This window comes from Melitaea cinxia, chromosome 13 (genome assembly GCF_905220565.1).
Source record: "Melitaea cinxia chromosome 13, ilMelCinx1.1, whole genome shotgun sequence".
Lineage (NCBI taxonomy): Eukaryota > Metazoa > Arthropoda > Insecta > Lepidoptera > Nymphalidae > Melitaea > Melitaea cinxia.
The window spans coordinates 4,629,414-4,644,601 of record NC_059406.1 but is presented as its reverse complement, the minus strand read 5'-3'; the positions used below and the strand labels follow the sequence as shown (position 1 = coordinate 4,644,601).

At 40.1% G+C, this 15,188-nt stretch overlaps 1 protein-coding gene across 1 annotated transcript; it reads left to right on the top strand.

The window, feature by feature from the left end:
• LOC123659261 lies at positions 1–1,395 on the top strand. The gene has a single exon (XM_045594510.1). The coding sequence runs from the start codon at positions 1–3 to the stop codon at positions 1,393–1,395; it is 1,395 nt and encodes a 464-aa protein (XP_045450466.1).
• Positions 1,396–15,188: the final 13,793 nt, after the last annotated feature.

Sequence of the window (15,188 nt, the reverse complement as noted above, 5' to 3'; positions counted from 1 at the left end):
ATGATTGTGACGCGCAAGCTGAAGTATGACACCCCGCGTCTTCACATGGGCGGGGTCGACATTGTCCTGGCGAGCGAGATCAAGCTGCTGGGGGTCGTCATAGACTACAAATTGACCTTCAACGCCCACGTCGCGAACGTCTGCAGGCGCGCGCTCGCCTTTTACCACCAGCTGGCCCGTGCGGCTAAGGCCAGCTGGGGTCTCCATCCTGAAGTAATCCGCACTATTTACAGAGCGGTGGTTGAGCCCGTGATCTTGTATGCGGCTACCGTCTGGGCGCCGGCCGTGGACAAGCTCGGTATTCGCAAGCAGCTGAACGTGGTCCAGCGGGGCTTCGCGCAGAAGCTTTGTAGGGCATACCGAACCACGTCTCTGAACTCCGCATTGTTGCTCGCTGGGATACTCCCCCTCGACCTCCGCGTCCGCGAAGCCGCGAATCTGTACGAGGCGAGACGGGGGGTCCCCCAGCGGGTGATAGGGGATCGAGAGGTGGAGCGGATGTCCTCGGCTCTGCGGTCTCCGCACCCCCCCTCTCATATCGACCTCGAGTTCAAGTGCCTGGTCGACCAAGAACAGTTTACCGCAAATAGCGAAAACGAAGTCAACATCTTTACGGACGGCAGCAAGATTGCGGGCAAGGTGGGGGTGGCACTGTCCGTATGGACTGGCGCCGCCGAAGCTAGAACCCTCAAGCTTGCTTTGCCGTCCTATTGCACGGTGTACCAGGCGGAACTCTTGGCGATATGCCGGGCGGCGCGGATGGCCGCAGACAACTTGGCCGGATCAGTCGGGATATACTCTGACTCCCTGTCGGCACTGCTCACACTCAAGAATCCAAAAGCCCTCCATCCCCTGGCCGTAGAGGCGAGGGAACACCTGCGAAGGGCTCTGCTCCGGGACAAACATATAGAATTGTTCTGGATCAAAGCCCACGCAGGGCTAGAGGGGAACGAGCGTGCCGACCATCTGGCCAAGAAGGCTGCGCTGAAGTCCAAACGCGCGTTTGACTACGACAGGTGCCCGGTTTCGTTCATCAAGCGGAGCATTCGCATGCAGTCGCTTGATGAATGGAACCAGCGGTATCGTGGCGGTGAAACGGCTGGCGTCACCAGGGTATTCTTCCCTGACGCGATAGCCGCATACAGAATCACGAGCAAAATAAGGGTGGACGGGCTCGTCACCCAGGCGTTGACGGGGCATGGCGGATTCTCCGAATGCTTGTACCCCTTCAAGTGTAAGGGGAGTCCGTCGTGCGTCTGCGACCCTGGATGCTCCGAGTCCGTCCTCCACGTCCTCCTGGAGTGTCCAACATTTGCCTACGAGAGGCTTGCCTCTAGAAAATCAAACAGGCGTACACTTAACGGAAGGAAACCTATGCGAAATAATCAAAAATAAGCTAAGCAGAGAACTGTTCCTACAGTATTGTATAAAAGTAGTTAAAGCTGTAAATATAAGGAATAAGAATTAGCAAAATTATGTTTTCTCAATATAATAGTATATTAAGCATAACATAAGCAATTAAGATATGTAAGTAGGAATAAAAGTAAGAAATTAGAATAGCTATATGTAAAATTAGTTAAATTTTCCTAGAAGTAATAATAGCATTTAAGAGAATCTAATAATGTACAACCCTTGTAAACAAAAGTAAAATACAATTGAGAAAGTATGCATAAGAAATAAAGCCTGTAAATAAAATTATTATACCTAAACCCCTGTAATAAAAGTAAAATATAATTAAGAAAGTATGTAAACATGTATGCACAAAAAAAAACAAACCCTGTAAATAAAATTATTATACCTAATCCCCACTCATACAGACAGACAGACAGACAGACAGACAGACAGACAGACAGACAGACAGACAGACAGACAGACAGACAGACAGACAGACAGACAGACAGACAGACAGACAGACAGACAGACAGACAGACAGACAGACAGACAGACAGACAGACAGACAGACAGACAGACAGACAGACAGACAGACAGACAGACAGACAGACAGACAGACAGACAGACAGACAGACAGACAGACAGACAGACAGACAGACAGACAGACAGACAGACAGACAGACAGACAGACAGACAGACAGACAGACAGACAGACAGACAGACAGACAGACAGACAGACAGACAGACAGACAGACAGACAGACAGACAGACAGACAGACAGACAGACAGACAGACAGACAGACAGACAGACAGACAGACAGACAGACAGACAGACAGACAGACAGACAGACAGACAGACAGACAGACAGACAGACAGACAGACAGACAGACAGACAGACAGACAGACAGACAGACAGACAGACAGACAGACAGACAGACAGACAGACAGACAGACAGACAGACAGACAGACAGACAGACAGACAGACAGACAGACAGACAGACAGACAGACAGACAGACAGACAGACAGACAGACAGACAGACAGACAGACAGACAGACAGACAGACAGACAGACAGACAGACAGACAGACAGACAGACAGACAGACAGACAGACAGACAGACAGACAGACAGACAGACAGACAGACAGACAGACAGACAGACAGACAGACAGACAGACAGACAGACAGACAGACAGACAGACAGACAGACAGACAGACAGACAGACAGACAGACAGACAGACAGACAGACAGACAGACAGACAGACAGACAGACAGACAGACAGACAGACAGACAGACAGACAGACAGACAGACAGACAGACAGACAGACAGACAGACAGACAGACAGACAGACAGACAGACAGACAGACAGACAGACAGACAGACAGACAGACAGACAGACAGACAGACAGACAGACAGACAGACAGACAGACAGACAGACAGACAGACAGACAGACAGACAGACAGACAGACAGACAGACAGACAGACAGACAGACAGACAGACAGACAGACAGACAGACAGACAGACAGACAGACAGACAGACAGACAGACAGACAGACAGACAGACAGACAGACAGACAGACAGACAGACAGACAGACAGACAGACAGACAGACAGACAGACAGACAGACAGACAGACAGACAGACAGACAGACAGACAGACAGACAGACAGACAGACAGACAGACAGACAGACAGACAGACAGACAGACAGACAGACAGACAGACAGACAGACAGACAGACAGACAGACAGACAGACAGACAGACAGACAGACAGACAGACAGACAGACAGACAGACAGACAGACAGACAGACAGACAGACAGACAGACAGACAGACAGACAGACAGACAGACAGACAGACAGACAGACAGACAGACAGACAGACAGACAGACAGACAGACAGACAGACAGACAGACAGACAGACAGACAGACAGACAGACAGACAGACAGACAGACAGACAGACAGACAGACAGACAGACAGACAGACAGACAGACAGACAGACAGACAGACAGACAGACAGACAGACAGACAGACAGACAGACAGACAGACAGACAGACAGACAGACAGACAGACAGACAGACAGACAGACAGACAGACAGACAGACAGACAGACAGACAGACAGACAGACAGACAGACAGACAGACAGACAGACAGACAGACAGACAGACAGACAGACAGACAGACAGACAGACAGACAGACAGACAGACAGACAGACAGACAGACAGACAGACAGACAGACAGACAGACAGACAGACAGACAGACAGACAGACAGACAGACAGACAGACAGACAGACAGACAGACAGACAGACAGACAGACAGACAGACAGACAGACAGACAGACAGACAGACAGACAGACAGACAGACAGACAGACAGACAGACAGACAGACAGACAGACAGACAGACAGACAGACAGACAGACAGACAGACAGACAGACAGACAGACAGACAGACAGACAGACAGACAGACAGACAGACAGACAGACAGACAGACAGACAGACAGACAGACAGACAGACAGACAGACAGACAGACAGACAGACAGACAGACAGACAGACAGACAGACAGACAGACAGACAGACAGACAGACAGACAGACAGACAGACAGACAGACAGACAGACAGACAGACAGACAGACAGACAGACAGACAGACAGACAGACAGACAGACAGACAGACAGACAGACAGACAGACAGACAGACAGACAGACAGACAGACAGACAGACAGACAGACAGACAGACAGACAGACAGACAGACAGACAGACAGACAGACAGACAGACAGACAGACAGACAGACAGACAGACAGACAGACAGACAGACAGACAGACAGACAGACAGACAGACAGACAGACAGACAGACAGACAGACAGACAGACAGACAGACAGACAGACAGACAGACAGACAGACAGACAGACAGACAGACAGACAGACAGACAGACAGACAGACAGACAGACAGACAGACAGACAGACAGACAGACAGACAGACAGACAGACAGACAGACAGACAGACAGACAGACAGACAGACAGACAGACAGACAGACAGACAGACAGACAGACAGACAGACAGACAGACAGACAGACAGACAGACAGACAGACAGACAGACAGACAGACAGACAGACAGACAGACAGACAGACAGACAGACAGACAGACAGACAGACAGACAGACAGACAGACAGACAGACAGACAGACAGACAGACAGACAGACAGACAGACAGACAGACAGACAGACAGACAGACAGACAGACAGACAGACAGACAGACAGACAGACAGACAGACAGACAGACAGACAGACAGACAGACAGACAGACAGACAGACAGACAGACAGACAGACAGACAGACAGACAGACAGACAGACAGACAGACAGACAGACAGACAGACAGACAGACAGACAGACAGACAGACAGACAGACAGACAGACAGACAGACAGACAGACAGACAGACAGACAGACAGACAGACAGACAGACAGACAGACAGACAGACAGACAGACAGACAGACAGACAGACAGACAGACAGACAGACAGACAGACAGACAGACAGACAGACAGACAGACAGACAGACAGACAGACAGACAGACAGACAGACAGACAGACAGACAGACAGACAGACAGACAGACAGACAGACAGACAGACAGACAGACAGACAGACAGACAGACAGACAGACAGACAGACAGACAGACAGACAGACAGACAGACAGACAGACAGACAGACAGACAGACAGACAGACAGACAGACAGACAGACAGACAGACAGACAGACAGACAGACAGACAGACAGACAGACAGACAGACAGACAGACAGACAGACAGACAGACAGACAGACAGACAGACAGACAGACAGACAGACAGACAGACAGACAGACAGACAGACAGACAGACAGACAGACAGACAGACAGACAGACAGACAGACAGACAGACAGACAGACAGACAGACAGACAGACAGACAGACAGACAGACAGACAGACAGACAGACAGACAGACAGACAGACAGACAGACAGACAGACAGACAGACAGACAGACAGACAGACAGACAGACAGACAGACAGACAGACAGACAGACAGACAGACAGACAGACAGACAGACAGACAGACAGACAGACAGACAGACAGACAGACAGACAGACAGACAGACAGACAGACAGACAGACAGACAGACAGACAGACAGACAGACAGACAGACAGACAGACAGACAGACAGACAGACAGACAGACAGACAGACAGACAGACAGACAGACAGACAGACAGACAGACAGACAGACAGACAGACAGACAGACAGACAGACAGACAGACAGACAGACAGACAGACAGACAGACAGACAGACAGACAGACAGACAGACAGACAGACAGACAGACAGACAGACAGACAGACAGACAGACAGACAGACAGACAGACAGACAGACAGACAGACAGACAGACAGACAGACAGACAGACAGACAGACAGACAGACAGACAGACAGACAGACAGACAGACAGACAGACAGACAGACAGACAGACAGACAGACAGACAGACAGACAGACAGACAGACAGACAGACAGACAGACAGACAGACAGACAGACAGACAGACAGACAGACAGACAGACAGACAGACAGACAGACAGACAGACAGACAGACAGACAGACAGACAGACAGACAGACAGACAGACAGACAGACAGACAGACAGACAGACAGACAGACAGACAGACAGACAGACAGACAGACAGACAGACAGACAGACAGACAGACAGACAGACAGACAGACAGACAGACAGACAGACAGACAGACAGACAGACAGACAGACAGACAGACAGACAGACAGACAGACAGACAGACAGACAGACAGACAGACAGACAGACAGACAGACAGACAGACAGACAGACAGACAGACAGACAGACAGACAGACAGACAGACAGACAGACAGACAGACAGACAGACAGACAGACAGACAGACAGACAGACAGACAGACAGACAGACAGACAGACAGACAGACAGACAGACAGACAGACAGACAGACAGACAGACAGACAGACAGACAGACAGACAGACAGACAGACAGACAGACAGACAGACAGACAGACAGACAGACAGACAGACAGACAGACAGACAGACAGACAGACAGACAGACAGACAGACAGACAGACAGACAGACAGACAGACAGACAGACAGACAGACAGACAGACAGACAGACAGGGTTGGTATATGTACCGTGTATACATCCATATGCATTTAGTAAAAAGCGGTTATTTTATTGCTACAAACTGACCTCCAATTTTATTTATTTGTATAGATTTGAACGGACTTATAATATAACTTATATTTTCGCATTTGTTACATTATATTTATTACACTAAACTGTTCAAGTTGAACAATAATTATAATACACATCTCATTATACTAGGCTACCATACCTTGTTTAATTTATCACTTTTCTTTATTAAACAAGAAATTTTAAAAAAAGTACTTTTTGACTTGCCTGTTGGCGCAGTTTGTAGTGCTTCAGTGCTGCTTTCAGCCCCGCGGGTTGCGGATTCGAGTCCCGCCTGAGTCTGGGTGTAATATTTGTATTTATATATGTAATATTTCTATGTATATTTATCAAAAAATGTATTTAACTATATTAGCCGGCTGTTACCTAAAACAAGCATAAAGTTGCTTACCATAGGAATAGACGACCGTGTCTTAAAAAAAATACGTACGTAATTCTGGCATCGTTATCTGCGAAAACTAATTGCTTTAAAGTTTGTGCTCGTTTGTCTGTCTGTGTTTTGTGTATGAGCGTTTTATTCAAGTGCATTTCCGAAGGCGCAACTTTAACATTGTGCAAGTTTTGTCTTAGAAGTAGAATAATTATTCTAGACATTTATTTTTATAAACAAATTAGAATAATTTAGAACATAAATTAGAACAATTCAGAACTACTTCTTGTTTATTACCTTTCTAACTTCGTTTGTAAAAGGAAAAGTTAGTTCGGTAAAGGTAACAGTGAAGTGAAGTGGTGAAAGAATAACGATTTCTGTTATCTTGTGGTAGCCACACATTTTTGAGGATCTAATTAATATGTATTAACAAATAGTCACTCTTATGATCTGACCTATTTTTAATACATATTATATAATATGACGTGCTACTTATAAATGAACTGATAAGATTGTTTTTAGATAAATTTCGTTTTAATTGCAAAAACGATTATGATAATACATATATATTTGATTGAATCAGCTGTTAACATCCACTGCTGAGCATAACCCTCTTTCTCCGTGTAGGAGAAGGTTGGAATCCACCACGCTGGTCCACTGCGGATATAATTATTGCCTACCGCTACAGTAACGATCACTATAAGCTGTCTATGATAACAACAGGGACCGACAGCGTAATGTATTCTTCGAAGCACATTTCGTACAAGAACGGTTGTCGACCTATTTGAATAAAGAAATGTAAGATTTTTATAATAAAACTATAAGAGTTCATTATTTGTCCCAATATAAGCGTACTAATTTTTTCAACGCTACCAAAGGGAGATTTTTTTATTTGAATTATTTCCTTCTTCCAACATATTGTACATAAATATGTGCCATTTTGTTATAAGGATACTTGTGATATAGTGTTATTTGCTGATGAATAATGATATATCACCCATTCAATTTATTATTACTATCGATTTAAAGTTGATAGGAAAAAGTAAATAATGATGAAGTGAACGCTGAACGGTTTTATCGCGAATATAAGATTGTTTTAAGACAAAAAACTCGATTTAGAAATGCCCAGACGACCAAGTGCGATGTGTTTTCGTTGCTCCGTGCTAAGCATTCGAATTATTATTTAGAAATAAATTAAGAGCCTTATAGTAAGTGACACTACACTTTTCTTAGGATTAAATTTGGATTCGATATTTCAAACAGCGGTATTCTCATTTGTCATCTTTAACTGGCAGACCTAGCATTCGCGTTTATGAAAGTTCGTCAACCGACCAACACGTTGCTATTGCTCGATTAATATAATTTAGCTAGATACAAATTTCCATATTGTTAATGCCTTACGGTCTGTTACTGTGGGATATTGCTACAGATGTTGAAACAGTAATTATATTACCAGAGGCTATTCGCGGCATTTATGTACATGATCTTGAAACCCAAATCTTCCTGCGGGATGTTTTTAATAAGACGGATGTACTAAGAATTGCGTTACAGTACATTATATATATTTATACTAGCAATGCTCTGTTGTTTTACCCGCGTTAATTTGAATAAAAAACATATTAAATTAAGATATTTTTAAACTTACTAACACTGGCAACTTGCAAAGGCGAGTCGTTTTATTTTTTTATTTCAATGATGCGTCCAAATTTAATACTGTAAAAGACATAGTTTATCTTCATAAACTTTCCTTGTTAATTGAAGTATTTTTCATTCGTAAGAATTCATATGCTTGGCTGATAAATAATAATGTAATGAAATTATCCTTTATTTTTTTGTGATAGTTAATTAAATTCCTCGCGGATATAATTTAAAAATATGATATATATGTATGGAATGATATCAAGTGATGAGAAGGACAATTTTTTTTCAAAAAGAAATACTTGTGATGTACTTATTTGGATAAAGATTTATATCATTTCTATAAAACCACCTTCGCAAATAATGCATTATTATTTGAAACTTGATTAAAAGTAAGAAGGATTATAATGATACCTTAAAAAATAGAGACATTTATATTGCCACAGACTTATTTTAAAACTTTTAATGGCGATCAATTCCGTCTTAAATAATTTTTCAGTAACTTTAATCGTTTACGCAGCGCACGCAACGGAAGCTCGCATATAAATGTTTTTTTTTTCTTGTATTCGTAACATTTCCCTTTTAATGCTCAGCTCCTATTGACCGTAGCGTGATTTTATATAGCCTTTAGCCTTCCTTGATAAATGGACTATCCAACATAAAAACAATTATTCAATTCGAACCAAGTAGTTCCTGAGATAAGCGCGTTTAAGAATCAAACGAACAAACAAACACTTCCGCTTTATAATATTAAAAATAAATATTTATCCACAGTTGGCTGTACCTATAACACAGTCATTAATTTGCCTATCTTAGAAATAGACGATAGTATTCGTATGTTTAATATATTTAAATTTTTATCGTAAATTCAAAATTGTTAAAAATGGAAATCTAATCAAATTATGTAAATTTTATATGCAGTAATTTTATCACAAACATATCTGCCAACCCGCAGTAGACCAGCGTGGTGAATTATGCTCCGACGTTTTTCCTGCATGGAGAAAGATGCCTATGCCAGTGGGATGTTGTTACAGGCTGAATCAAACAATCGATCAAATTTAAAATAACATTATAATAACTATAGTGTCTACGTATGTACATGAATATATGCATTATTGTAACGAAGTACGAAGTTATTAATATTTAATAGTTGGGTTTCGTAATAACATACTTTTTGGTACTTGTTAATCATCGCAAATTTTCCTAAGTGATTAAGGCGAATGACACAAAACAATCAAACGAACAACAAAAAAGTCTATAAACACATTTTATTGTATTTATTTCAACATAAATGATAATAAAATGCATTATAAAGATCGATGATTAGCCGACTGCAATTATCCACGGTCATAAATTGTTAACTGTTATCAAAATACTATTATATTTCTGTATCTTATCTGAAATATGACTTTTGGACTACACAGCCTTTCCTACAACAAGTTCCCTTTTTTATTAAATCACGAGAGGATTATTGTTAATGATACTACAGTTTTTTTAAGGATAAATTTCGACACAAAACTTCAGAGGAATTCTCATTTGTCATCTTTATTCAAGGACTAGCGGTGCCCGCGACTTCGTATAAAATAAATAAATTTCGTAAAAATTTGCCAGTGAAAGTCCCATAAAAATCAGTCCAGCCGTTTCAGAGATTAGCCAGAACAAACAGACCGGGACATTTTGGTATATGTAGCGTGTATATATACATATGAATTTAGTAAAAAGCGGTTATTTTAATATGACAAACAGACACTCCAATTTTATTTATTTGTATAGATATAGCTTAAGTTACTCCTTATTACATCAGCTATATATCAGTGAAAGTCTCATCAAAATCGGTGCGGGCGCTTCAGAGATTAGCTGGAATAAACAGCCAGACACGATGCATTGACACAACGGTCACAGCACTGGTTTGTGGCTGTTGCGCTCACGGTTGTGGGTTCTATCCCCGCACATGACAAACATTTGTATTGGCCATATAAATGTTTGCCGTTGTCTGGGTGTTTGTGCAGTCCTTGTGGGTCTCCCCACCGTGCCTCGGAGAGCACGTTAAGCCATCGGTCCCGTTTGTTATCATATACACCTGATAGCGATCGTTACTCAGAGTAGGAAATATATCTGCCAACCCGTATGGGAGCAGCGTGGTGGATTAAGCTCTGATTTTTCTCCTACATGGGGAAAGAGGCCTATGCCCAGCAGTGGCATATTACAGGCTGAAGCGAAACAGACAGACAGACCAAAATTTAAAAAATGTTATTATGGTATACGTACTGTGCATACTTCCATATGCATTTAGTAAATCGGTGGTTTTAATATTACAAACAGATACTAAATTTATTTATTTGTATAGATTATGTTTTGAAATTTAAATTCAAGTCATTGTTGCATCTTGTTACAGAATAATTTCCGAGGATAATTTGACATATAATAAACGGATAAATTTCGTACACGGCTTGTTCGAAATTGAACGATAAATAAAATAATAATTAAAAAAAAAACAAAAAACCTGCCTGCGTGAAGAACAACTAATAGAAAAACAACTGAAAAAGCTGGAACAAGATAAAAATTCAATATGCACGCAAAGTCAGCGAAATAAATAGAATCAATATCAAACATTTTGTGCTGTACATTTAAAATATATTAATACGGTAGTCCTTCGAAACTTTATGCAACGTCGTACATAACATGCAGTCGGAGACATGCACAAAGAGAGAATGATTTGACTTATCCTTCAATTTTATGCCTCCGAGTTTCATGCCTCAAAGTTTCGAAGGACTACCGTATTAATATATTTTAAATGTACAGCACAAAATGTTTGATACTTTGCCCACGACTTCGTCCGCGTTTTAGATATTTAAATGTTCAACATGATTCTTTAAATTGGCATAATAACTATTTTTATTTATGAACCGACTGACATAAAACAAAAATTAAATGTTAAGTAAAGCTTACCACAATATATTAGTGAAAAACACATACCGTTTCTGAGATTAGCGTGCACAAACGCACTGACAACAGACAAACCGACAAAAATTCTAACAATCATTGTTTTGAGTGCTATTTGCGTTGATAAAGGTTCCAATAATATTTTTTCTCATATATCTTCCACGTGCGACCCGTTACATTTTTATTATATGTATCGATGATATTTTAGGAATCGGACTATATTTTGGCTCATTTACTATTTCGATTTATGATTTAAGATATGATTATTTTCCCTTTTCTACACCCAAGAGGGTGTAATGGGGGTTGAGAATTCGTATACAGGTAAGCGTAGGAGCTCATCATTGATGAAGGTTAGGTTTTGATCACAAATACATAAATGTGTATTTCAGCATTTTTGAAACTCAATAGTTGATGTTGGTGATAAAAGTCGAGATATTTTGTATAAAACTACGTCTTTTTTTGTATTAATTTTTATTTTTAGACTGATTTTAAAATTAAGTACAAGTATTATATTATTCGCTTTAATTCATAGACGCCGTCAGGTAGTGATTAAAAATAAATAGAGTAATATAATTATCGTTTTTTTTTGTCATACTGGGAGTTAGAAGTACAAATGAACACTATACAAAAGAAGTCCGTTTTTCGCACGACTGTTCTACGTAGCCTGATTGCGATCGAGCTCTGCAAGCAGTTTGTTTCGCCCGCCCAGCGTGGTGACTATGGGCAAAACACATGAGTTCACGCCATTTCTGGCGTGAACTTGTGGAGGCCTATGTCCAGTAGTGGACTGCGAAAGGCTGCTGTGTGTAAGCAGTTTGTTATTTCTAGCGCACGAAAGCCGATGCAAAAATGTAGTATCTATACAAAAAGTTTCTAAATTATTGTAATATAGTAATTAGGCACTACTTTAGCACCACCTCGTAAATGTGATCAATTTGTAGACGAGCAAAGCCGTGGGCAGTAGCTAGTTGCAATATAATCTTTGATAATGGTCTTCACTGAATACATTAATAATACGATAGATATCTTTCCTTTATCATGTAACGAAATCTGAAATCATGATTTTTTATTAGGTACTTATCATAACAATATATATTATTTCGATTTGATATATATATTATCGATCTTATCTTAAAATTTTCTTTGCAAGTTTATCTGCCGCAAATAATTCAAATAGTATATCTTAAAACCTTAAGAAAAGTGCATAATTTGTTGCATTTTTGTGAATTTTTTTTAAACTGTTCAACTTTTATAATTGAAATAGTATTATGCCCACATACTACATAGATAGATAGATACTTTTATAATTGAAATAGTATTATGCCCACATACTGTCTACATAGATATACTATTTTGATCACACATATCATATGAAAACTTCATTCGATGTCATTGTTTAAAATAATTGTGTTTGCTCGCAAACAAAAAAAAACTTACTTCAATTACATCCACGAGTAATACAACGTAGATCGACGAAAAAATAGTCAAGTACACCTAGTAAAAAGTTATTGCGGATTTTCGAGAGTTTCCCCGATTTCTCTGCGATCTTATCATCAAATCCTGGTTTCCTTATCATGGTACCAAACTAGGAATATCTTCTTTTTATCAAAAAAAGAATTATCAAAATCAAGTAGAAAGTTATGCGGTATAATACAACGTAGGTCGACGAAAAAAGCGTCAAGTAAAAACGCATTATTAGATATAACTCGAAAAGTAGTAGTTAGATCTCAAATAAATTTAAATGGGACCAATTGACACCCACCACCTTTCGATGAAAAAAAAAAATTGTCGAAATCGGTCCACCCAGTCAAAAGTTCTGAAGTTACATACATTAAAAAAAATAGAGTCGAATTGAGAACCTCTTCCTTTTTTGGAAGTCGGTTAAAAATTTAGATTCAGCCTGTAACATCTCGCTGCTTGGCATAGGCCTATTTCTCCATGAAGAAGAAGAATTTGAGCTTAATCCACTGCGCTGTTCCAATGCGGATTGGCAGATATATTCCCTACTATGAGTAACGATCGCTATCAGATATTTATGATATAAACTGGGACCGGCATCTTAACGTGCTATCTGAGGCACGATGGGAAGACCCACAAAAACAGACATACAAACCAAAAAGAAATATTTGTACGAATACAAATGTCCATACCGACCGGCAATCGAACCCGCAAAGCGTCGGTGTTTTAGACGACTACACCGAGCGGTTGTAAAAAATACTAGTATGATAGTCAGTCATATGGTAGTCAGAGATAAGTACTGTTTAGGAATTTAAAACTTTGTTTGTTCGATATCGAGACCGTGCAAAGTATTCTAGGATCCCTTATCAGAATCTGCTAGAATAATTTTTGATTTTTATATTATCCGTTATTGATTAATTTAATTAGATTTTAGTATTTGAGGAATGTTCGGTTAAGTTTTTTGTTCGTTTTGTGATTTTTTTGTAAAAGTTACAATAGTTTGTTATTATACATATCTACTTGTACGGTAAATAGCTGTGTAATTAAAACGTATAGCTATTAATATAATAATTAAAACATAATATTATTTAGAAACATGATATTCTAATTAATTTTAACGATAACGAACTACTAATTTAATATTTGATACTTACGGAAGTAATTGTTCGTTATATTGACCACCTACAAATTTTCTAATCAGTGAATTGAACAAAACAGTAGTTTGTGGTAGTTAGCGATAACTAGCTTTTGGTATCTAAGACTTGTCTTCTTACTGAAAAATATTTATCCCGATTTTAATTGATCCCATCGATGATGTAATTAGAATGTGTTTGTTCAGCTTCTTCGTCACTTCAGAAAACGCCACCTCTACGTCAATATTGAGTACTGCCGATTGAACTTGCTGATAGCAGATACGCCATGATAACTAAATAGACTATAAAAACACAGATCTAATAATTCGGGGAAAAAGTCTTTACGTATTGGCTAGCAAAAAAAAGGCAAAAAAAATCTTTTTGGTCGTATTGTTTGTAACTGGTTGGTGTTGACACCATAAAAATTTGACATTTTAAAAATGCAAATAAAAAGTAAAGAACGGTTTCCCGCCAATTTTCATTTGTTTTTCTGTCCGCTAAATGGGTGAAACTGACGAAGAAATTCAGTACATTTCAAAGTTTTACCTTAAAAAAGGGTAAAAATGCGACTCAAGCCGTTAAAAACATTTTCACATTTATGGACCTAATGCAATGAAGTAAGAGTAGCACAAAATTGTTTAAGCGTTTTTGGTCAGAAAATTTTGATGTTAAAGATGCATTACGCTCTGGTCGCCCAGTTAAACGTGATGGCATTTTTGAAAATAGCTAGCTGAAAATCTAAGAATTGACCAGAAAACAGTTTTGAGTTTTGATTTTCTTGGTCTTTCTTCTGGCGGTAGCTTCGCTCACACATTTGCTATTTGCTAGGTTATCAACAACACAAAAATAGCTGGAAATTTCGATAGCAATGCATTTCAGTAAAAATTTGATCTTATCTTTCTCCATAGATTAAAATCTAATATTTTTATATACACATAAATAAATATTTTCAATAGTAATTGCAG

What these genes read in the sequence shown, in the direction of transcription:
- LOC123659261 (XM_045594510.1), top strand. Translation starts at nt 1, where the DNA reads ATGATTGTGACGCGCAAGCTGAAGTATGACACCCCGCGTCTTCACATG.